The sequence below is a fragment of the Anguilla anguilla genome, chromosome 16 (genome assembly GCF_013347855.1).
Source record: "Anguilla anguilla isolate fAngAng1 chromosome 16, fAngAng1.pri, whole genome shotgun sequence".
In the NCBI taxonomy this organism is placed as follows: Eukaryota; Metazoa; Chordata; class Actinopteri; order Anguilliformes; family Anguillidae; genus Anguilla; species Anguilla anguilla.
Window position 1 is genome coordinate 13049475 of NC_049216.1, and position 23794 is coordinate 13073268.

Here is a 23794-nt window from a genome sequence, read left to right on the forward strand (position 1 = left end):
GTGCTAAAAACTTACAGCGCTGGTTGACTGATCACTCGACCGATCATGTGACTACATCCTATTGTGTCTCAGCAAAAAAAGAGAAACTTTGTTATAAGGGAACTAAGCAAGCAGACGGAGGGAACGCCACGCAAAATGGGACTAAGGGACGAGCTTTTGAAGGCGATATGGCATGCTTTCACCGCGTTGGATGTGGACAAAAGTGGAAAAGTATCTAAATCGCAGTTGAAGGTACGATATATATTTATATTTTTTACGCAGCACTTTCTGCAAAATGTATTTTTACCAAGTTTCATCAGTGGTCACGCTCTCGCAGGAACTTGCTGCCAAATTCACGCAAACAAGTGGACCGCTATGTATCCATTTAGAAATGGAAATAAATAACGCCTATCCACGGATTTAAAAGCTTTAATGCATATTCACCGTATTTTCGCTGGTCTTTCGAAGTAAATCTTTCGAATTCTTTCGAATTGACCATTTATGTTTTCATATTTATGTGGTTTGCCTTGGCTGATAAGTTTGGCAGTATTTACAGCTCTGTTCTCTCAATTGATAATCTGTGCTCTCTATTTCAAAGAAATACTACATGAAGTACAATAATGTGTTTTGTTATAAGTTATACATCAGATAAGACGCAGGTTTAAATATAGATCTTTTATTTAAGACCATTGACAAGTAGGTGTGATTTTTATAATATCACAGCAAATCGTTACATTTTGAACGACTCAGCTCATGTGTTATGGACTTGTAATCAATGTGCTTCGGTGTGCTTTCCTCCTTATGTCTCGGAGCAGCGTGTGAGTGGGTAATCTCAGCCTAGTCTTCACACTTTTGATACTTACCCTTCACTTTTTTGTTTTGTAATGTGGCAAATTCATATTACACTGTATATTTCAATCACTGCTGTAGTGGGTGACTTCTACTTCTAGAACTTTTAAGGGAAAATGTAATCCCAGGTGGGTATTGGTTGGTTAGTCAGGTTTACATCTTCAGAGACATGCTGCAGGAGAAAAACAGAAGATGTGTTTTATGTCAAATGCAGATTGATACATCCCTTTGCTTTGTGATGCATCCCTTTGCATCTTTGTAACCATTGTGAAAATGCTTTTATGTCAGCCTCACAGACTACATGGAATTAAGTAATACTGGAAATAATTTAGTGACTTGAATATATTTCCTGTTTGTTTTGCCATTTTCCTGTAAGACAGGTGTGTATAATATCACAGTTACTGGTTACATATTTTTGTTGTATTTAAAATTTTCTTAGGTCTAATTTGGAAATAACTTTTAGCACCTTGTAGGAACATGTGTTTCTAAATAAAAGTTTGGCGTTTCATGGAGTTAATTTTGTTTTGTATCATTAAAACAAATCCTTGTATGAAACTGATTTAGGAATAATGTTTATAGGTTATATGTTTGGAATGTGCTGACACGTGACTAGTTTGCAACAGGTTGTGCCAGTTGAGCTTGTTTGCCCAGATGAACCTTATTCACCACTGTTACCCCGCCAAATCCTTCAGGACCCTCAAGTAGCTAGTTTTATCTTGTTACTGGGTATGTGCAGTCTGTCACTGCTGAATTCCCAGTCTAATGGCGACTGCAGTGTTTGTCCTTCACTGTGCCTTCAAAGTAAACGCCCATTTCTGCTCATTTTTTCCCCTTCACAATCACAGTTTCGAGATTTAATTTGGTGATTGCTGAATTTTCCTTACCAAAATGTGCATTTAGTTGTGTGGCAACATTACGGATTATATTGATCAAATCCCCCCAAGGCAGAAGTCTCACCTCTCACATAAAGTCCTATCTTATGTAAACTTCCTTCCTGATCTTCCAACCCCACATAAGGGGAAATATACTTTCATAACTGTTTGCCTCACAACGAATGTGATTTCCTAAGACATTTACTGGCCTTGCCGACTGGCTGCATTCTCTTGTAGGGATGCCTGTCGATTTTTATTTAAGACCACATCAGTGATAAATCAGGACTTTATTGTTTGAAACATACTTGAAGGTGTTTTTTCCCACATGATAATTGCTGATCATGTGTGGTTTTAGTTCTGCTTCTGTTGTAATAATCATCTGTCTGGAAGCTGTTTTAGCTGAATTGAATACAGAAGTCATTTCTGTTGACCTTGTGGTTACCCATGTATGGTGGCTTTTCTTTGTGCTTAACACATAAGCGAAGCTCTTTCTCAGCCCTTTACTATGTAGTGTGCTTTCAGTAGCAGCTAGTATCTTAGTGCTGGTATGAATCCTGTGAGTAATGCAGTAATACAGCAGAGATAGCAATGGCAGAGGACAGGGAATCCCTCAGATGGCAGCTGATGGCCTGTGGGCATCTGGCACTTCTTTGCCAATGCAGCGGTAACAAGTTTCCAAATTAAACCCACCACGAATACCCCCCTGAAACCTATCATAGATACCCCCTTAAACCAGCTATACTGCAGGTAGGATGAGTCTATTGTGTCCCACCATTGCAAACTCCCTGTTACAGTCTACTAATGATGGAAGCTGTGCTCTTTGGGGTGCAGGGCAGAGTGTATTGACAGGGGACCCTCTTTACTTACTGAGCTTAGATGGGATCTTTAAAAAACGTGTACAATCAAAGTCATTATTTATACTTTTTACTCCCTTCATAGCCACACAGCAGGCTACAATACTGACTTGTTATCAGTAATTTCTCATCAGCAGCAAACTGACCACAAGCTGAGCTCTGACTGACTGACTGTGAGTTACTGACTGACTGGTTTTGTCCTGCTCCAGAGCAGCCCTGATAGGGGAGGATAGGGTTGTTTTCCTGCCTGGCTGGCAGCAGCCTGTGCCTGTGCAGTGCTCTGATAAAACTGGTCTGCAGCCAGGCCTCTATTCACACACAACAACAATGCAGTGCATCCTGGGTAAAATCACTCCACTGCCTTCTACTTCACCACTCACTCAACATTCTTGGTGTGCCTCCTTTATTGAAGCTTTTTGTTGTTTGGCACATTTGATGAACTCATCTTATCTTGGAAAATATTGTGAGAGATTGCAGGGCAGCAGGAATGATTATTTTTAGGATACACAAGTTTGCATTTTGCATCCTGGCCACATTTCTTTTGTTGGAGTAGATTATCTAATCCAGTTTCTTACAGTAGCAAAACATTAAACAGCCTGTGTACAATACTAGGAATAGAGATGCTTGAGCACAGTTGCAATTGAAAACAATTCACACATTCGCAAGCATTTTTTTTACCTTCAAAATTAGCGACTCTTGTTTTAGCTGTTACTGGTTTATCAGTTGGAAAAAACATAATGGTTGTGATTAAAAGTATAATGTTACTTTAAGTAACAAGTGGCCATTTGCTATAGGACTGGGTATAGGTTTTGTCTTGAATTGGTTTGTCCTGTAGGCTGTTTTTTCAGGGAAGTCTACTCATGTGCTGTGTTGGTTTAGAGTGATAAGCTGTGTTGATAGCTGTTGTCCTGAAAGCCTATTGTGTGCTGAACTCTCAGGGCTGTGATGTGAGTGGTATGCTCCTCCCCTTACCTGGGCCACTGACTGTTTGGCATTACAGGTGCTGTCCCACAACCTTTGCACTGTAATGAAGATCCCACATGACCCTGTGGCTCTGGAGGAGCATTTCAAAGATGACGACGAGGGGCCTGTGTCCAACCAAGGGTACATGCCATACCTCAACAAGTTCATATTGGACAAGGCAAGTACATATGTTCTTCCTCCTCCATCTCCTCTTCCTCGTCCCCACTGTGTCAGGTCCCTGATGGGTATTTCTCTGTTGATGTCATAATGGGTTGTTGTGGTAAAACATTGTTTGTATCAGAAGCCATGGTAAATGATGCTATGTATGGCACAATCTCCCTCTGAACTATGGCCACAGGTTTTCTCTTTTGGCTCATATTAATAGGTAGAACTTCTGCAGGGAAAAGGGAGTTCTCAGTCAAGGTGTGTGTGGTGTTTTTTATCCTACGTAAGTGACACTGCTTTGAGAACCACAGCATTCCAGTATGTAGAAGACAAGACTAAAACCACAGATCCTACACATTTTTGCAATACCAATGAAATGTAGCCAGAAATGTAACTTGAACTTTGTCCCCCCGAAGCATTTGTGGTACTCTGTGTACCACAGTCTTATCTAGCCTCTAGCAAGAGAGTACTGTGCTTCAGCTCACAATGTTGTGTTTTGTGATTTCCCTGTGATTTGGTTAGTGCATTGGGTGGCAGTGTAGTGTAATGGTTAAGGAACTGGTCTTGTAACCTAATGGTCAAAGGTTCAATTCCCGGGTAGGATGCATTGGACCCGTGAGCAAGGTACTGAACCTGCATTGTTTCAATTTATATCCAGCTGTATAAACAGATGCCATGTAAATGCTATGGAATAGTTGTGTAAGTCACGCGAGATAAGAGCATCTGCTAAATGCCTGTAAAGTAGATTGAAAACTTTGCATTGGTTTTATTAAGGTGGCCTGCCTCAGTAAGAAATCTCATAGCAAGATCTGTGATTTAAAAAATAAAACGTAAAAAATGTGCTAGAATTAAATAAGTGACTTGAGTTTTTTTTCATGATGGTGTGGCGGTCTTGCTGGTCTTTTGAAATGCAGTATTGCAACAGTCAATTTCATGCATACAACTCATCTTCTGAAACCTATACTAACCGACTCTCAAACATCTGTGAAGAAAGCAAGGCAGTTATTGGATGGTTTATGTGGTTAAGTCACTTGACATACTGATTCCTTGGGGGAAACTGCTGTTGTACTCTTGAGAAAGGCACCTAACCTGAATTCCTTCAATAAATATCTAGCTGTATAAATGTATAGTATGCAAAGCTATGTAAGATGTTTAGATTGTGGATAAGAGTATAATCTGCTATATTTAAGCACATTTCCATTTCAATATAAAAATGATTATAACAATCACCTCTGTTTTATTATACAAAGAAATGTATTATCTGCACTTGACACATTGGACTTTGTATAGGCAACTATGCTGAAGAGTATCAATAGAACATTTTTGTGAATTAAACTTAACATTTGGTCAGCTAAGTAAAATGTAAATTTCTGAACAATATCTACAATACAATAAGCAAACATTGTGGTGTTTTGATATACAGGATTATTAAAACAAACAACGTTTGTTTTTACTTTTCTTGTTTTGTTATTGAATGTCACTTGTAGTGTAGGTTTCAGCACATTAGAATATATGGTTCTTGACATTAAGACCTGAGACTCATGGCCCTTATAGGGGACACAATGAATTGCCAGATCTTAGGAGGATATAGCAAGGTGAATCATTGTCTGCAATCATCTAAACAAGCTAGCATATACTCAGTATTCACTGCAATCCTTCAGTATACTATATTAGATTCATGCTATTTTGGACAAAATACTTCTTGCTGTATGTATGTCATTCCAGACAAACAATTAGATTGTTTTACCCAGAAGAAGTAATCAGAAATTTAATGGAACCACCTTTGATACTTAAAATTAGTTTATTTCGGAGGGAAGCTATCAACGTGAACGAAAAGTTGCTTTGAAAAACGACAATAGCAATACTGCATATATGTAATATTCTATGAATTATGAAAATGAATCATAATTATTGCATAATTTCCTGTGCAGCAGGCTTGAATGCTGATGTTCATCCTTGGTTTAGGATGTGAATGCTCATTTTGTTTGGGTGTGATCACTCTGGCAGCCCTGATGGGTACAACCATACTGGTGAGTGGGAGTGCTTTGCATTTCCACTGGAAATGAGGTAAATGTGAAGTAAAACACCAGGAAGGACATGGTCACATCAGACCTGCTGACACAGGGACAGAAGTCAACACCACTTCCTCTTACTCAACTCCCTGTTTCCCTCTTTCGAAATTTGTGGGAGATTAGTAGGAGAGATTTTAAAGATGCCACCTCTATGTAGATTCTTGAACAGATCAGGCCCAATTTATTATTAGGGGGTCCAAACAGTGAAGCTATAACAGACACTTGAAAATCCAAACTTCAGAAGTATGGAACTCCTGACCAAAATGATGTAGTGTCACAACAATTGGTAGTTAGATACATTTAATTAAAATTTCCTCTAGGAATGTAAAAGGGTATCATACTGAATTTTCCACCATTTTGGATTTTTTGTAAAACGTTTTAACAACATCTTCTATGTTGGTATGCAGTTTGCACAAGTTTATTATTTTCATTTATTTGTTGATTATAAGCAAGGCTCTGCTTTTGTGGAGAATTAGTAAAAGTGACTATATTCACTTTAATATCATACAGTGCATTAGGTGCTCTACCTCTGCTGTTAAACGATAAAGTTTAAGTGGTTTAAGTGGTTTGTGCCTGGGTCTATTTTTGAATTGTTTTGCTGCATGTGCTACTTTCTTCACTGTTTCTACTCCGCTGCGGTTGTAATGCTGTCAGTTATTTTTGTTCAGTGATGTAGCAGGCTTGCCTTCCATGATGCAGTCGGGCCTTTATAAAGCTCATTTATAAGGCACCATGGCTCGTTACTCTCCCGAATGCAAATGACTGTTTATTTAGAGCAGAAAGAAACTACCGGTACTTGGCCTTTAACAAGGCAGCCATTGTTGGGGAAAAGAAACTGGTGGAGCTCCTGGGCAGGAGAGGGGGGAGGGGGTGCAAGTATTGTTGAGTATTTCCTTCAGAGGGAAAATAAGTGCTGAAGATGACAAGATTGCAAGAAGAGGAAAAAGCCATCTTTTATCCTTTTGTTATGTTCTGGTCTGCTCCATCCCATCATTATCGGTGTATGATGTGAGATTGGGCTTCCTGACTCTTACTCTTTTCGCTGACTCTGCTGTTCTGGGAATAGAATCGTTTACTGTCTGAGTTATCTATCTCAGTCAGGCTTTTGAGCAACAATTGTTCTCACTAGACTAGTAAAAACAGGTCTCTTATCAAAAATGTTTTTGTGTTTATCCTTGTTAAATTTCTTGCTGTGACTTCTGAAAACATTGTGCTTGGAGAATGACCCAATAATTTAGAATCTGGCCTGTGCTGTAGGACTTTAAAATATGCACATATTGTGCCACTAATATTTTGATCTTCACTGGGTGTAATTTCATTGAATGGTTGGGAATGTCTAAAAGGGAACGGGGACATCTCTTCTAGGTGTGACCTTAGGGCTGTTTTTACCTCAGGCCTCTACTCATAACCTGCCAGGTTTGGATCATCCCATCTGTAGTGCAGATAGCATGTTGGTAGTAGCCTGTCTGTGAATACTGATGTGCTTTTAATGAGCTATTGTTTCACACTGTGCTTCCTTTTGGGTTTATAATATGTGCTATTTCAGGCAGTTAATGCACCGTGTAGTTTCCTCTTTATTTTTTTGTGTCAGGTTTTACTGTACATAGACATACTTTGTGGTCAAAGGGTTGAGCTGCAGCGTCTCTGTCCTGTACCTAGCCATGTTCAGGCCTCAGACCCTGCTTTCAGTCCTGTTCTTCACTCCCTTATGCCCATTATTAGCAGGGCTTCACTTGCCAGCCGTTTCCATGGAGACACAGCGAGTAGCAGTGTCAATCACTGAATGTGTAGGCCTTTCTTTCAGTTAGCCATGTTTGTACACAGAGGCCATTTCACAGCTTTTCACTGCAAGTTTAAGTTGGAAGAAAATGTGAATTTTGTATCTCTCATCTGAACTGATACATCCACACATATATAGTCATATAGGGGTGGGTGTTGTTGGGTAAAAATCATATGTCTGTGACAATATACAGTGAGGTCCATAATATTTGGGACAAAGCCAAAAAAGATTTCTTGGCTGTGTACTTTATAATTTCATATTTGTAACCAAAAATGTGTGGTTAAAGTGCACCTAATCAGCCTTTACTAAAGGCTTTTGGTAGAAATCGCTGCACTTTTTATACATAGCCGCCCCCCCCCCCCCCCCCCCACCCCCCCCACCCCCCCCCCCCCCCCCCCCCACCCCCCATTGCCTTTGGAGTCTGTTATTGGCATTCATCAGCGTCAGGACTACAGTTGTGCCAATGAATGTCAGAGACATAGGTCAAACCTTAGGCATACCAAAATCAACTGTTTGGAACATTAAGAAAGAGAGTGCTGGTGAGCATAGTAATCGCAAAGGGCCTGATAGGCCCAGGAGTTCTAAAGTTTATGACCAAAGAATTCTCACCATAATGAAGACAAGCCTCCAAACACCTGTCCTGTTCATTCTGCTGCTGCTACATCCTCGAATAAGCCAAATGAGCCAGCACATGTAGCAGCTATGCATGCCCTAACAGTAATACCCTATAATACCGTAATGATTATATCATGTTTCACAGATGAGCAGGGGTGCGTTTGATCTTGGGCAGTTCCTTGGGACCTGAAGGTGCTGGTTGCATGACCCACTCTATTCCTCATGATATCTCTAGCAGGTTGCTGATCTCCTTCTCTCTGTGCTGTAGGTCCAGGACAACTTTGACAGGGTGGATTTTAACAAGATGTGCTGGACTCTCTGTGCCAGAAAAAACCTCAACAGGAGCCATCTGCTGATCACAGATGACTATGCCTTCAAGATCTGGTGCATTTTCAACTTTCTGTCAGAGGACAATTATCCACTGGTCATCGTCACCGAGGAGGTGGGTCTGACAGTGCTTCTCAGACCCTTCCTCTTTCTGTCTGTGGTTCCTAATATGGTGCCTATGTCAGCATGCTGATTTTTTATGCTTATGAGCAAATTTGCAGAAGTTGCCTATCATAGATTTCAAAATATGAATACCCTGAATTGCTTCAGTAAAAATATGTGACTGTATTAATTAATTGTATGTGAAAATGTAATCGCTGTAAGTCACTCCGGAGAAGTGTCAGAATGTAATGTAATTGTGGTCTCTTTATTATGAGTGAGTTACCATGGTGTTTGATTATTTACAAACCTTTCAGAACAATGAAATAATGTTAAAGTTAAAAAATGTGGCTAAGTCCAGTGTATTTCAGTTACATTCTGATATTCCAGCTTTATTACTCACTTGCATAGGAAGGAGCAACATATTGAACAGATCCTGGTGCTTGTGCAGTAGTATGTAGTTATGTGTTGTTTTGCTGTGGATTTCTGTTGAAGACAGGAACAGGTATTTCAGGTGAGCTAATGGCTTCCTGTGTGATTGTGACGATCCATGCTGTGTCTGTCCCGCTTGGACGGTCAGCAAACAAATTTGGATCAGGAAGTGAGCTGTTTCCTATAGCTTTACAACACCATAGGCCTGGCGTTAGTTCTTAAATTTCTGTGCTCAATTAAAAACATCCCCATTCGATTCCACGGGGACAATGAACTAGGCTGAAAGATTTTTTTCTGTCTGTATCTATTTACAGAAAAACAGCAAACTGTTGCTTTGGCTTTGCATTGTCGCTCCGTTGGATTGGTCTGCAGTGATTTGTTAGCTCGTATGTACCATTGGACAGTGCAGTGACTCATCATTTAGCATAACACAGTGATGATTGTAGGAGTTGTGGGTAATGGAGACGGTGCCGGTAATTCCCTGCAGATCGAGTACTTCCTGCGGAAGTTGACGGAGGCGATGGGGGGCAGCTGGGTGGAGGAGCGTTTTGAGGAGTACAGGATGCAGCTGAGCAGCAAACAGCAGTGCTTGAGTGTCTGGGAGCTGATCGAGCTCGTTGGCACCGGTACCTTCAGCATGGGCATGGACCACCAGACCCTCTCCATGGGCATCAGCGAGGTCTTCCAGGAGCTCATATTGGACGTGCTCAAACAAGTGAGGCCCCTCCCTGACTGCTCTCCTCTCTGCCCTGATCATGAACACAGACCTCCTACTGATACTCACCCTCAGTCTGTTCATAATTTCCCTCCGCATGCTTTGATGTTTCAGAGGCATTGCAGAGTTTTAAACCGGTGAATGAAATTTGCTGGCTCACCGCACACCTGGACAAATAGAGACACTGAAAGAAGCTAGCACAAGGAGTCACTTTGAGCAGTACAGTTAGAATTCCCCTCAGTATGGGAACTGACATAAAATAAGAAAGCATGAATGGTATGGTTAGCATGATTATAATGTGGTGGGTTTGCTTGGCCTTGTTTTGATATTTGAAACTGTCGGAGGGGGAGCTTAGTCCCCCCTTCATGGTGAACGGGGGTCATTGTCCAGTACTGAGATGTCATGATGAAGGTATCCCAGCGTGATGGGTGGTGTAGATTTTGGGGGTGCAGACTGCATGAATGGTACCCATTGAACCTCCTCTCTTTGCCAATGTCCCTTGGCTTGGTGTGAAAGAGACAGGCTGGGAGGGCAGGACGCTGGTGGTGCCAAGCCGTGCCAGCTGTGCCCCCCCCCCAACCCCTCAGCTGAGTGCCACATGGCCTGTGGGATACTGACCCAGTCTCTGCCTTACAGCGACAAACTGTACACACCTGCACGTTCAGGGAATTTTAACAGAAAAATGCACAGATGTCAGAAAAAACTATCATATCTCTTTATGAGCCTTTACGCATCTTAAAAACTGTAATATGCTGGTACATTAATCACTTAACTAAAAACAGAAAGGTATTCTGAATATTGAACATTAACTATACACCAAAATTTACGCAAAATTAAAAACGTGCACAAAAGGAACTCTTGAAAACACTTCTTTTATTTTATTTAACAAAATCTCTTTTTATACATGGTATGTAACCTGCAGCACTCATGTACTGATGGTATGGTTATACATGAATGTGAAAACAATATTGATGGATATTAGCATAGCAATACGGATGCTAGTGTTGGCATCATGGGCCAGATGCTGATGTGTTAATACTGTTCTGTCTGCAGGGCTATATGCTGAAAAAGGGACACAAACGGAAGAACTGGACGGAGCGCTGGTTCCTGCTTCGGCCCAATGCCATCTCATACTACGTCGGCGAGGACCTCACGGAAAAGAAGGGTGACATCATGCTGGATTCTAACTGCTGTGTTGAGGTCAGTGGTCTACTGACACAAACCACCATACTGACCAATTTATTTGTAAATAACTCCAAGGTATTTTTTTTATTGTTAACCCTTCAAAAGGGCACTGTCCTAGAATGGGGGGCTGTGACATCCCACTGCTACTTTTGGCATTGGTGGCTCGCTGAGTCTTGAAAAAGGATGCCGTTCAAAGGACAACTGTGACAGACCTCTGTGCCATTTTGTAATTTTTTACAGTTAATAAAAAAAATTAACATTCCTGTGAAATTACTTCCTTCTTGAAGCTAGTAGCTTATTGAAAGTCTGATTAATTGAGTCTCAAAAAGTAGCACAGGCAGACTGCATCAGTTATCAAACTCATAGAGCATGAAGAATGAACCTTTTGTGATTCTGGAGTGACCTCAGTTTCATCTGAGAATGACCTCAGTGTGGCTCACTGGACTGGTATGCCTGAGTGCGGTTCTCTGGGTCCGCTTTGGCTGGTCTCTGTGCTCACACTGAAGGAGGCCTTGACAGAGGGGCGTCTGTGGTGTGTAACAAACCTCATCCATCCGCTTCCATGCCTATTGTTCTTGTCTCAGTATGCCCTGCCCTGGAAGTGAGCTGGATATGAGTATGAGAATGTTCTCACTCACTATGTCTCTGTCTCTGTCTCTCTCTCTCTTTCTCTCTTCTCTCTCTCTCTCTCTTTCTTCTCGCTCTCTCTCTCTTTCGCTCTCTCTCTCTCACTCTCCTCTCTCCTGCAGTCTTTACCAGACAAGGAAGGAAAGAAATGCCTCTTCATTATTAAATGTTTGGATAAAAGCTTCGAGATCAGCGCATCTGACAAAAAGAAGAAGCAGGAATGGATCCAAGGTGAGACGTAGCAGGGCACACGCAGTGACCGACCCGCATGCATCACAGCAACGCATGTCAACCAGGCAGCTGCTGGTGTGTAAATGTGCTATGGTGCAGAAGTGTTCTCCGACAGTGCCAGTGTGCGATACCGCTAATCTCGCCTTCTGCGCAGCTCTGCGCAGATTCACTGATCTCAAAGCCATCTGGCCAGATGGTGCTTAGGATGTTGTATAGCACTGTACCCAGTGTATAGAGGCTGTTTCGGGGTCCTTGCCTTACGTACCCCTGCCTCCCGCCTTCAGCCATCCAGACCTGCATCACCCTGCTGAAGCGGGACCTGCCGGCCCCCCACCATGAGGCACGCCTGCGGAGGAAGGAGCTGCGGCAGAAGCAGCAGGCAGAGCTGGAGCAGCTGGAGGAGAGGATGAGGGAGCTGCAGATCGCCAACGAGAACAAGCAGCGTGAACTGGAGGCCATGAGGAAGGTACAGGCACCTGCACCTCCCCCGCAGAATCTCATACAGCACATCCAACAGACACCTGCACCTCCCCTGCAGAATCTCCTACAGCACATCCAACAGACATCTGAACCTCTCTGCAGCACCTCCCATATCTCCTCCTTCAGAACCTCCGTTCCCTATGGCATATATGCACCCCAGCATCCTCTGTGACAGTGGAAAGACACAGATAAAATAACACGAGAGTCCTGCCATGACACAGTTTAGGTCTGAATGGACAGGAATGGGAGGAAAGCATTTCAGCACAGAAACTCAGCACTGAAAGTACTGAAACTGGTGAGGGTGTGGCACAGGTGAGGGTGTGGCGCAGGTGAGGGGGAGGCACAGGCGACAGTGAGGCACAGGTGGGGGTGTGGTGCAGGTTAAATGTGGCAGATGCTCAGTCTGTGTGACTGGTGCCTTCTTTTGAAAAGGGAACTGCAGACATTAGCATTCTGTTGAAGTGTGAGCATTAGAAGACGCAGTAACTTCCTATTCATTGGGAAGAGTAAAGGAAGCACAAGTCTGATTATGAAGACATTTTACAGACAGACATGCAATGCATTAGAATAGGAAATGTTTATTTATTTTTACTGCCAGTTTAAAAAATTGTTCTGAACTATTTAAAGTTCTTTGTATATTTATATTCACTGTGTTCGGTCTAATATTATAATAAAATAAGCCTTCACAGCAGCCCTGGGAATGAGTGACTCTCACCAATGGGGCCAGTTTCTCTTTTAATTTCTCCCCAGCCTGTTCTTCCAGTACTCTCCCTTTATAATTCAGTATTTCTTTAGTACTCATTAGTTTTTAAATCACCCCCTTTTGAATAATGCTTATTCCCCAGTTTCCACCTTTTCTCACCCCCCTCTCCTGCTGGGGGTGTCACCTCTCACACACAAGGCCTTGCTTTATTCTGGAATTTTCCATTACAACAAACAGCCTGACAGATTAGAAGATACTGAATGTGAAAAACCTCAGAAACAACACAATTACACACCAATAGGGTATTTAACTGAGCTAATGCTCAAAGTGCTGTTTAAATGTGATAGAGTTCAGGAGTTCAGTACATTGTAGGATATTTTCCTTAGAATGCTTCCAGAACTGGTAGTGCACTGTTAGACTTGGCACAGCTTTGGCATAGCTAGCCCAGAAAAACTCCATTGAGATTGAAATCTCTTTTGCATTGGGGATCTGACATAAAACACAAAGTTACACTCGACAGTAGACAAACGATTTACAAACGTCCAACGGGGAATGAGACAGCAGTATACCAGTAATTAAAAAGCAGAGCAGAGGTTAAAAGCAGGAGCATATTTCAGTCACAGGGCCATTAGTTACATGTTTAACGCCAACAATTGAAAGTAATTTGCCAAGTTTTTTTGAAGATTATTCCAACTGTAAGGTGCAAAATGTCAAATTTGGTAGAGGGATGAGGGACTTTAAAGAGTATCACATCACTAGAGCAGAGGTGATAACTGTGTGTATTTCTAATTAGCAGACAACTGAGGTATGAAGGAAATAGACCCATTATTGTTTTATAAATGACTATATACCAGTGGATCAATCTATGCAGATGTAGTAAAGTAAACCCACACCATTTATTTAACAGAAAATTATGGGTTAATGATTTAGCACCTGAAATGAAGTGCAGGGCACTATGGTAAACTGTGTCCAAGGCATGTAAAGTAGAGGAGGAAGCATGCATGTGAAAGTATGTCTCCATAGTCTAAAATGGGTTTTTTTAAAAAGCAGCTAAAATGACATGTGGACATACAAAGATGCACATATGCAATCAGTGCAAACAGACACACTTATATACACACACAGTTCTGCACAAACATGTACTCAGGTTTTATATTGACCTTATTGAGCCTTCTATGAAAGTGGTCAGTCTTTAAATGGGGTAATTTGGTGAAATAGGTTGGGAAGGATTGTTCAGAAAATGTGTTGTAATGTTTGTTGAAGTCGAAGCTAATAAAGGAATTGAAAACAGTGTAGATAAGAACTGTGCAACTGCTGTATCTATTGGAGAAAGTGACAGTGTGCGATTTAAAGCTCAGCCCATATAATGCTTCCAATGTACCTGTGAACAATCACTTGATTTATTGCTTCCACAAGTTTCCCTTTGTGTGGCCTTCATTGCACTGTTGTGTTGTTGAAAATGCAGGAGTGCAGAATGGCGTCTTGGTGATATGAGAGTCTTTCTCGTACAGACTGCCCATTCACAGGCAGGACAATAAAAACATGGACCCTGGAACCACAGTGGTCACTCTCACCCTGTGGATAAACACCCCCCCCTCCCCACCCCCACCCCCGAGTTTCACACATACCTGCCACTCAGCCTTGGACAGGCCTCCTCAAACCAAGCCTTTTCAGCTTTTTAACAATGTAACTAGAAAAACTAAAACCCAGGAACCTGTGACCCTGTTCATACACCCTTCTTGGTTCAGTGTTGGTGCACAGACGTCTGTATTTATACCCAATTGTGCCCTGGTGCTCTGTGGCCATGATCATTTCTAGGGAGATACTGAAGACACATCTTCCCACTTATTGTTTGATTTAGTTATTTTATTTGCTGGATTCTCAAGTAGAGGATCATGCACAATGTGTCATGAACCAGTTATGTTTGTACTTCAGTTCTTTGCCAACAAGTGCTCAATAGCCTTTTTGTCTGATTCGGTATGATTATTTATGACATACAGATGTCAACTTATGAAGGAAAGCTGTAAAGAAATCATTTGCATACCAAAATATGAAATCCAAACGGTCACTGTTCCACGTGGATAGTGTTGCAGTCGGGTCAAAGATATGCTTGGAATAGTGCGTACACTTGATGTTCAATGTTCACTTTCCTTCTTATCTCTCCTTATATTAGGTTAACTCATTTTTTTATTAACATCAGGATAGCCAAGTAACTGTATAATCAGTTACCACTGGAGAATAACAGTTCAAATACATACATAATCATAGATAATCATATGATAGAGAAGAACTGGTGGTCCTAGTTATAATACTTTTAATGCAGCTTACAAGAGCAATAAGGGGAACAGTAATTAACATACAATAGGAACAGAACAGAGTGACAGACTTAATGAGCAACACACTGAAAAACAGTCCTGATAGGTGCATGTAACATAACCTGCCTGACAGTTACAATATTTTCACAGTTTCACAATATATACTGTATATACATAATGTGTGGAGGAACAGAGCAGAGTGAGCTGTGTAGTCAAGATCTCAGTGTGGTTCTCAGTTCTATGTGGTTCTCAATGCAGTGTGGTACTCAGTGCGATGTGGTTCTCAATGCAGTTTAGTTCTCAATGCTGTGTGGTTCTCAGTGCAGTGTGGTTCTCAGTGATATGTGGTTCTCACAGTGCTGTGTGGTTCTCAGTGCTGTGTGGTTCTCAGTGCAGTGTGGTTCTCAGTGCTGTGTGGTTCTCAGTGCAGTTTGACTCATTCTTGGCTGTACGGAAGGGAGGGAAAGGTCAGAAGCTGCCCCTCCCTCTGTACTTCCTCTTCTAACAATACAACAGTAACTACTAAGGGCTGTCGGAATGCTTGAAAAATGGCTGATGTTAATGGATAATCAGATGTTAAAAACTAAAGTATTTCCCTGCTTTCTCCTACCTTCATGTCTGACAAGATTATTGGAGAGAGGAGGCTGACATCAGCATTGGTGAAGGTTTCTCTTCAAACTGCTAAAATCCACAGGCTGATTTCACTTCCCCATGAGTAATAATAGACCTGTTTCGCTTTGCAGGTCTCATTTCTAACCTTCTGCTGATACAACAGATCTGTGCTTTTAGAACATTAAACCAGTGAGCCCCTGGCTGCATGTTTTCAGTTTAACAGATTCTTACTGCTTAACTTTATGCATTAGATAGTTTCAGGAATTCTTTTGATGAGCAAGTACTTCCAGGAAAATTCCAACCCCAAAAGTGTGCTGCAGGCACCAGGAAACAAACGTCTTTATTGAGGAACACAAATGGCTGCCTGAGCTAGTGCAAAAACTGGTTTTGAGTGTAAGTGCACTGGTGCTGCATGAGTGTAGTAATGCTGGTTCTGTGTGTGGGCAGTAATGCTGGTTCTGTGTGAGGCAGTAATGCTGTTTCTGTGTGAGGGCAATAATGCTGGTTCTGTGTGAGGGCAGTAATGCTGGTTCTGTGTGAGGGCAGTAATGCTGGTTCTGTGTGAGGGCAGTAATGCTGTTTCTGTGTGAGGGCAGTAATGCTGGTTCTGTGTGAGGGCAGTAATGCTGGTTCTGTGTGTGGGCAGTAATGCTGGTTCTGTGTGAGGCAGTAATGCTGTTTCTGTGTGAGGGCAATAATGCTGGTTCTGTGTGAGTGTAGTAATGCTGGTTCTGTGTGAGGGCAGTAATGCTGGTGCTGCATGAGTGTAGTAATGCTGGTTCTGTGTGTGGGCAGTAATGCTGGTTCTGTGTGAGGGCAGTAGTGCTGGTTCTGTGTGTGGGCAGTAATGCTGGTGCTGCATGAGTGTAGTAATGCTGGTTCTGTGTGTGGGCAGTAATGCTGGTTCTGTGTGAGGGCAGTAATGCTGGTTCTGTGTGAGGGCAGTAATGCTGGTTCTGTGTGAGGGCAGTAATTCTGGTTCTGTGTGAGGGCAGTAATGCTGGTTCTGTGTGAGTGTAGTAATGCTGGTTCTGTGTGAGGGCAGTAATGCTGGTTCTGTGTGAGGGCAGTAGTGCTGGTTCTGTGTGACCGTAGTACTACTGGTTCTGTGTGAGTGTAGTAATGCTGGTTCTGTGTGAGTGTAGTAATGCTGGTTCTGTGTTAGGGCAGTAATTCTGGTTCTGTGTGAGGGCAGTAATGCTGGTTCTGTGTGAGTGTAGTAATGCTGGTTCTGTGTGAGGGCAGTAATGCTGGTTCTGTGTGAGGGCAGTAGTGCTGGTTCTGTGTGAGGGCAGTAATGCTGGTTCTGTGTGAGGGCAGTAATGCTGGTTCTGTGTGAGGGCAGTAATTCTGGTTCTGTGTGAGGGCAGTAATTCTGGTTCTGTGTGAGGGCAGTAATGCTGGTTCTGTGTGAGGGCAGTAATGCTGGTTCTGTGTGAGGGCAGTAATGCTGGTTCTGTGTGAGGGCAGTAATGCTGGTTCTGTGTGAGGGCAGTAATGCTGGTTCTGTGTGTGGGCAGTAATGCTGGTTCTGTGTGAGGCAGTAATGCTGTTTCTGTGTGAGGGCAATAATGCTGGTTCTGTGTGAGTGTAGTAATGCTGGTTCTGTGTGAGTGTAGTAATGCTGGTTCTGTGTTAGGGCAGTAATTCTGGTTCTGTGTGAGGGCAGTAATGCTGGTTCTGTGTGAGGGCAGTAATGCTGGTTCTGTGTGAGGGCAGTAATTCTGGTTCTGTGTGAGGGCAGTAATTCTGGTTCTGTGTGAGGGCAGTAATGCTGGTTCTGTGTGAGGGCAGTAATGCTGGTTCTGTGTGAGGGCAGTAATGCTGGTTCTGTGTGAGGGCAGTAATTCTGGTTCTGTGTGAGTGTAGTAATGCTGGTTCTGTGTGAGGGCAGTAATGCTGGTTCTGTGTGAGTGTAGTAATGCTGGTTCTGTGTGAGGGCAGTAATGCTGGTTCTGTGTGAGGGCAGTAGTGCTGGTTCTGTGTGACCGTAGTACTACTGGTTCTGTGTGAGTGTAGTAATGCTGGTTCTGGTGTTAGCGTAGCGCTGCTGGTTCTGTGCATTGTGGCTGATGAAAGGGATCTTCTTTTCGGGTTCCTGCAGAAGCTGGAGGAGACAACGGCGGAGGCGGCGGAGGAGGAAAGGCGGAGGCTGCAGACCCAGAACGAGCTGCAGGACCGTTACAGGACTGATCTGGAGAGGGAGAAGATGGTGAGCACCCATGAGTGAATGCAGCACTTTCCTGTACTTTTCTATATCTTCACAATTCACTTTCAAACCAAAAGGTTTGCCAGGCCAGGCCAACTCACAGTTTGATTTGGCTATTGCACTGCAGAATTCATCAGTGCCCCAGAGTATATTTTTGTGAGGGATGCATTTTAATAACCTTTGATTTCATTTTTCAAATGGTAAATGGTAAATGGACTGCATTTATATAGCGCTTTTATCCAAAGGGCTTTACAATTGATGCCTCTCATTCAACAGAGCAGTTAGGGGTTAGGTGCCTTACTCAGGGACACTTCGACACGCCCAGGGCGGGGATCGAACCGGCAACCCTCCGACTGCCAGACAACCACTCTTACCTCCTTAGTTCTAGTCTTCATTTTGGGATTGTGACTCTTGGCTCTCTGCACCCTGTTAAAATATTTTTTCAAGAAATAAGAATCAATTTTTTAATTTTTTTTAATCCAACCAATTTAGTTAAAAAAAATCCATATTCTTGGTTCTGATTAGAATCAAGGGAATGGTGAACTGAATCAACTAGCATAAAATTCAAAATTTGCTTTAGTTTCTCATTAAACTCTAACCCTACAAATCTTCAAGTCATGATGTTCACTCACTGATCTCATAGACATTCATTTACATTTCTCATCCACGAGAAAACCAACAGAGACTATAAATTACCATCTCTGTTACTCACTGTACAAATTTTCAGGAAGTAAAAATTCTTGGTTTCTACTTCCTCATTTGTCATTCTTGGAAAAAATAAGTATTTAATTGGAAATTGTAGCAGTTATATCTTCTGGTCCTGTCCTTGAATAATCCACCTGCTTAATGACAATATTGGTCACTCAGTTAAGTTCAGTGTTCATGACTCCACAAAAAGAAAGAGACAACAACGGGAGAGTAGCAAGGCAGAAAGAACTTTTAACCAAGAGAAACATCAATGTTCCTCTCACATTTCCAGAAAAGCACCTGGATCGTCCCCAAGCCTTTTGGGATAATGTTTTATGGACTGTAAACCTTTTGGACGACACAGATCCCATTATGTCTGCCGTGAAACAAATACAGCATTTCACAGTAAGAGCTTCATACCAACAGTCAAACATGCTGGTGGTAGTGTGATGGTGTGGGGGTGCTTTGCTGCCTTGGGACCTGGGCAGCTTGCCATTATTGAAGCAACCATGAATGCTACTCGCGCCTGTGTGAGCGAGAGAGAGCCCTTAAGTCTGTATTCCATCTGTATTTGTGTGTACTCAGGTGCGGCAGCAGATGGAGGAGCAGGTGGCACAGAAGTCTTGTGAGCTGGAGCAGTACCTGCAGCGCGTGCGCGAGCTGGAAGATATGTACCATCGCCTGGAGGAGGCGCTAGATGCCGAGCGGCAGGCCCGGCAGGACGAGGAGACCGTTCGCAAGCTGCAGGCCAGGTCTGACCCCCCGAAAACACAGATACAACACGAATACACAGTGCTTATGCTGCCCATATTCAACAGAACTACAGTGCCTGTATAGTCTACATAGAACGCTTATACAGCATGTGTACAATGCAGATGCTGTTCTTATGCAACACGTGTACAATTCATTTGCAACATGTATACAGCATAGGTCCGCACACGTGCAGGCACATTCATGCCAAACTCTCTGACCCGTGCCCTGCTGACCCTGCTCATGAAGAGCAGAATTCAGATTTACACACACCCAACAAAGTCTGGAAACACACAGACACAATTACACGCAGTTAAATACAAACAGACACTCACACTGTAAGGTTCATGCAGACATAGACAAACACACACCAGATTAATGGACTGGCTGGTGATGTTGGTCACTGAACTGTGAAACAGTTCATAGGTTGATGATGGGATGCCATACAAAGTTTCACTCCAGATCCTTTAGTCTCAAAACTTTAGACAGGAAGCTGGCGTATGTATTACTGAGTCATTACATGAGATTCGGGAATGCAGATTATGTATATTCCTTTGTGTGCCCTTGTACGCTCGTGTCATTTCCTTTTACACATAATCTACAGCAAGTGGGGAGTTCCCCAGTGCATTCCTAGGGACAGGGCTAACCTTCCTGCTCATACAGAGGTACAGGAGGAGGAAGCTGGCTGCTTCCTTCCTGTCATTACTGAAAGGTTAACTTTTATCAAACAGCTTCATCCTCAAATGTCCCACAGTGACTCAACATATTAGGTAATGACACCATTACAGGCAGTCCCATTGAAAGCAGTAGATGGTACTCTACTGGCTGGCTGGTCACATAGGACTGGAGTATTGTCTCAAATCTGGAATGGCCCTGAAACATCAGGACATTCTGCTGTATACGTGCTCCTGTAGGAGGCCCAAATTTGACATTTAGTTCAGGAATTCAGTAGCTGTTTAAAATCTGCATCTCTGCATGGCTCCTCCCACTGCTCCGGCTACTCTGACTTCATAGCTGCCCATCATGGTGGAATTTCAGTAATAACCATTCACTAGGTTTCTTCCCTCTCTCTTTCTCTCTCTGTCTGTGCTTGTGTGTGTGTAAATGTGCATGTGGGTGCACTTTTTGTTTGTGCATGTATGTGTAATATGCACATGTATATGTGTGAACGTGCGTCTGTGTGCGTGCATATGTGTGTGCATGTGTGTGTGTGTGAGCAGGCTGTTGGAGGAGGAGGCATTTAAGCGGACGGAGCTTGAGCAGATGCACCTGCAGCAGCAGATAGCCATCTCACAGACGGAGGCAGAGAAGCAGGAGCTGGAGAATGAGCGGCTGGCCAAGGAGACGGCGCTGCAGGCAGCCATGCAACAGCTGGAGCAGCTGGAGAGCGACAGACAAGGGGCGCTGCAGCAGTACCAGGTCAGTTTCAGTGTATGGTCCTGATTGGTCCACATAGCTTCTATTTGTGATGAATCATATTCTGGAAAAGGACCTCTGAGACTGCACAGTATAAAAAACAGATTTTTTTTCATGTATTCAACCGTGAATAAGCACTCTAGATTTAATGTGTTCATGTGTACAGCATCTGGAAACATAACACGTTGCTTTGGAGTGCTTTCTGAGCCAGGGAACTCCACCCAGGCTGAAATACGTCCAGGGCACCCCATCATAAGTTAAAAATACTTATTTTTAAAATAAACCATTTAATATTTTGAAATATTTTCCAAAATCTGTTTGTAGTCATTGCATGTCAAGTCTGGCCAGGGACCCTTTACAGTACCTTCAAGGACCCCCAGGGATCCACGGACACCCTGTTGAAAACCAAGGCTTTAGTTTAGACTACAAACCCCCAAATGTCCCTATACTTGTCACTGTAAAGCCAACAGATTGTCTGAAATGTTTGTGTATATATCTTCATCACACTCAGAAATTGTCAGGATCAATCCACAACTATACTACAGCTGAAATAATATTAAAATGCCCCAGAAAGTAAACTATCCCTTTACGTTGTATAAGCCAACTGACAGCCCACTTTAAAAATATATATTTATTCCTCTGTTGCTTCCATATATTTTGTCTGTTTAAAATATGGGATGATGCTTGACTTCATTATTAACTCTGATTTCAGTTTGTTGTAAATCTGCAGTGTTGTAATATTGCCTAAACTAAACTAAATTTAGAAATTTGACTGGTCTAAGATTTGTTAGTGGCCATTTGTTAAAAAGGGAATCTGTATCTGTTAGGAGGGGGAGCATTTGCTCACTTCTGCATGCAAAAACACTTTTGGTCTGTTTTGTAGCCATGGGGAAAGAATTTTCACAGGAAGGAAATATAAAAGAATTCTGTTCTAACTACTACCGTACAAGCCAATTCCTGCCACACTGGCAAGCCCTCCCACTAATGAAGTTTGCAGAAAGCCCTATTCCATTCAATTGGCAAGAAAACATTTAAAAAAGGATTTAGTGTCGCCACCTAGTGGCAAAATTAAAGAATATATCTGAATTTTCATAATGAAAGTCTAATGTGCATCTGTTGCTGTGTGTTGCAGGAAGTGATGAAGAAACTGGAGCATGCAGCCAATGAAACCAGGAGCTGGAAGGACAAAGTTGCACATCATGAGGGTCTGATTCGTCTCATTCAGCCAGGTGAATGACTGCCAGCAAGCAACATTGTCTGAGGGCCCAGTGTCAAGTGACCGTAGCAGAGTGATTGTAGAACTCTGTATATCCAGTTCCAATCCCTTTGTCTTCTCTTTTTCCTCAGGCTCAAAGGGGCCCCAGAGGATCACTAACTGGGGGCCGGCAGCATTCACTGACAAAGAGCTGAGCCTGAGGGAGAAGGAATGGCAGGAGAAGAGGAGCAGGCCTGCCCAGGCCCAGTAGTGCCCCACCTCAACTAACACACCACCTCCTCCCAACACTGCTGTGATGTTGTATCAATGTGACAAAGTTGCCTGAGTGCAACAGAGACTTAATGTGTTAACAATAAACCCAGGACTGCATCACAGGGACTTTGGCTTTTGCTCTTAACACCCCAGGTTCTGTGTCAGAATCCAATAATGTTTCAGCTGGGACCCAGGGCTGCAAGCTCAGAACAGCAGCAGTCAAACTTTTGTCCGAATGCTTCTCTGTAGGTGGAAATGTTTGTTGATTTGAGTGAGCCTGATGACCTATTGCTATCTATAGCCATTCTACTCATGCCATTCTACCTGCATGTGGTTGAATAGCCAAGAGATATTTTGGCTGTTCTGAAGGGATGCTATACACATCATTCAGTAGAAACTACATACTCTGATTTTCTAAGTTGTTTTTCTCAGCTTACATTTTCCTTACTTTTACTTTTGTTGCCAAAGTGTAGAGAAGTGAAATATCCTATTTCAGTCCTATTTCTGTATTTATTAACAGTGTCATTATCTTTCTGCCACTGACAATGTGTGCAGAATGACAGTTTTATTAGTTTTTAAATGTCCACAGTTCTTGTAATGTAGTATGTAATCAAATTAATTTTATACATCTCTAACCATCATGCTACTGTACTGCAATAGATTATAATTGTATGTTTTGTTTGAAATATTATTTAATAATAGAAAATATCTGGAAAACACTTGGAGAAACAGAGATTTTTTATTTTACATTGAAATGTTTGTGTAAAGTCCAAAAGGAATTTTGTATATGCATTTGAAAAGGGAGTGATATTTGAAATGTATAGAAACAGAGTAGTTGTGTCATTTTAGTTTTCAATTTTTGTGAAATAGTGCTGGTATTTGATATAAAACCATTAAAGGACATTGCTAAACCCCAGTTTTACTTTGTTGTCAAAATTGTAAATGCTTATCTCTGTTTTAGGTTAGGCTGAATGGAGAAATAGTCTTTTTTTTCTGGTTGAACAAAACATGTCACTAAAATGATCAATCACATTAAAGAATTTTTTTCTGAATATTTGTGAAATGCGTTTTTTACGACTGTAATCTGTTGGAATTGGCCTAAATATAAATGACTTGACCCTTTGCAGTAGCCTATACCAGACATTTTCATGTCTATGTACAGTGGTGTTATCTGAAGTGACCTGTAAGCCCAGTACTCAAAAATGCAGTTGTGGGTTGGGACAGTGGGAGATGGCTGGTAGGGTACCAGTTGATAGCTCAGGATGTGCAAGGGCTGAAGTATCCAAATTGTCGCAATCCCAGAAAAACTGTATTCTGAAGTAAGGGAATAGTCTAGGATGTGTTTTTTGGTTTGTTTTTCCAATGTCTTTCCGGCTAGCAGCCCATGAA

At 42.3% G+C, this 23794-nt stretch overlaps 1 protein-coding gene across 1 annotated transcript; it reads left to right on the forward strand.

Moving 5' to 3' along the window:
* The first annotated feature begins 86 nt into the window (after nt 1-86).
* swap70b (switching B cell complex subunit SWAP70b) lies at nt 87-23457 on the forward strand. Its single transcript, XM_035396223.1, has 12 exons — nt 87-231; nt 3555-3695; nt 8418-8591; nt 9495-9722; nt 10776-10922; nt 11657-11765; nt 12050-12231; nt 17980-18087; nt 19357-19523; nt 20742-20940; nt 22070-22166; nt 22285-23457. The coding sequence occupies exons 1-12, from the start codon at nt 136-138 to the stop codon at nt 22401-22403; spliced, it is 1767 nt and encodes a 588-aa protein (XP_035252114.1). The 5' UTR covers nt 87-135; the 3' UTR covers nt 22404-23457.
* The last annotated feature ends 337 nt before the right edge of the window (nt 23458-23794 follow it).

What these genes read in the sequence shown, in the direction of transcription:
- swap70b (XM_035396223.1), top strand. Translation starts at nt 136, where the DNA reads ATGGGACTAAGGGACGAGCTTTTGAAGGCGATATGGCATGCTTTCACC. An exon ending in TATTGGACGTGCTCAAACAA is followed by an intron (nt 9,723 to 10,775) that starts GTGAGGCCCCTC and finishes TTCTGTCTGCAG; the next exon opens with GGCTATATGCTGAAAAAGGG. An exon ending in GATTCGTCTCATTCAGCCAG is followed by an intron (nt 22,167 to 22,284) that starts GTGAATGACTGC and finishes CTTTTTCCTCAG; the next exon opens with GCTCAAAGGGGCCCCAGAGG.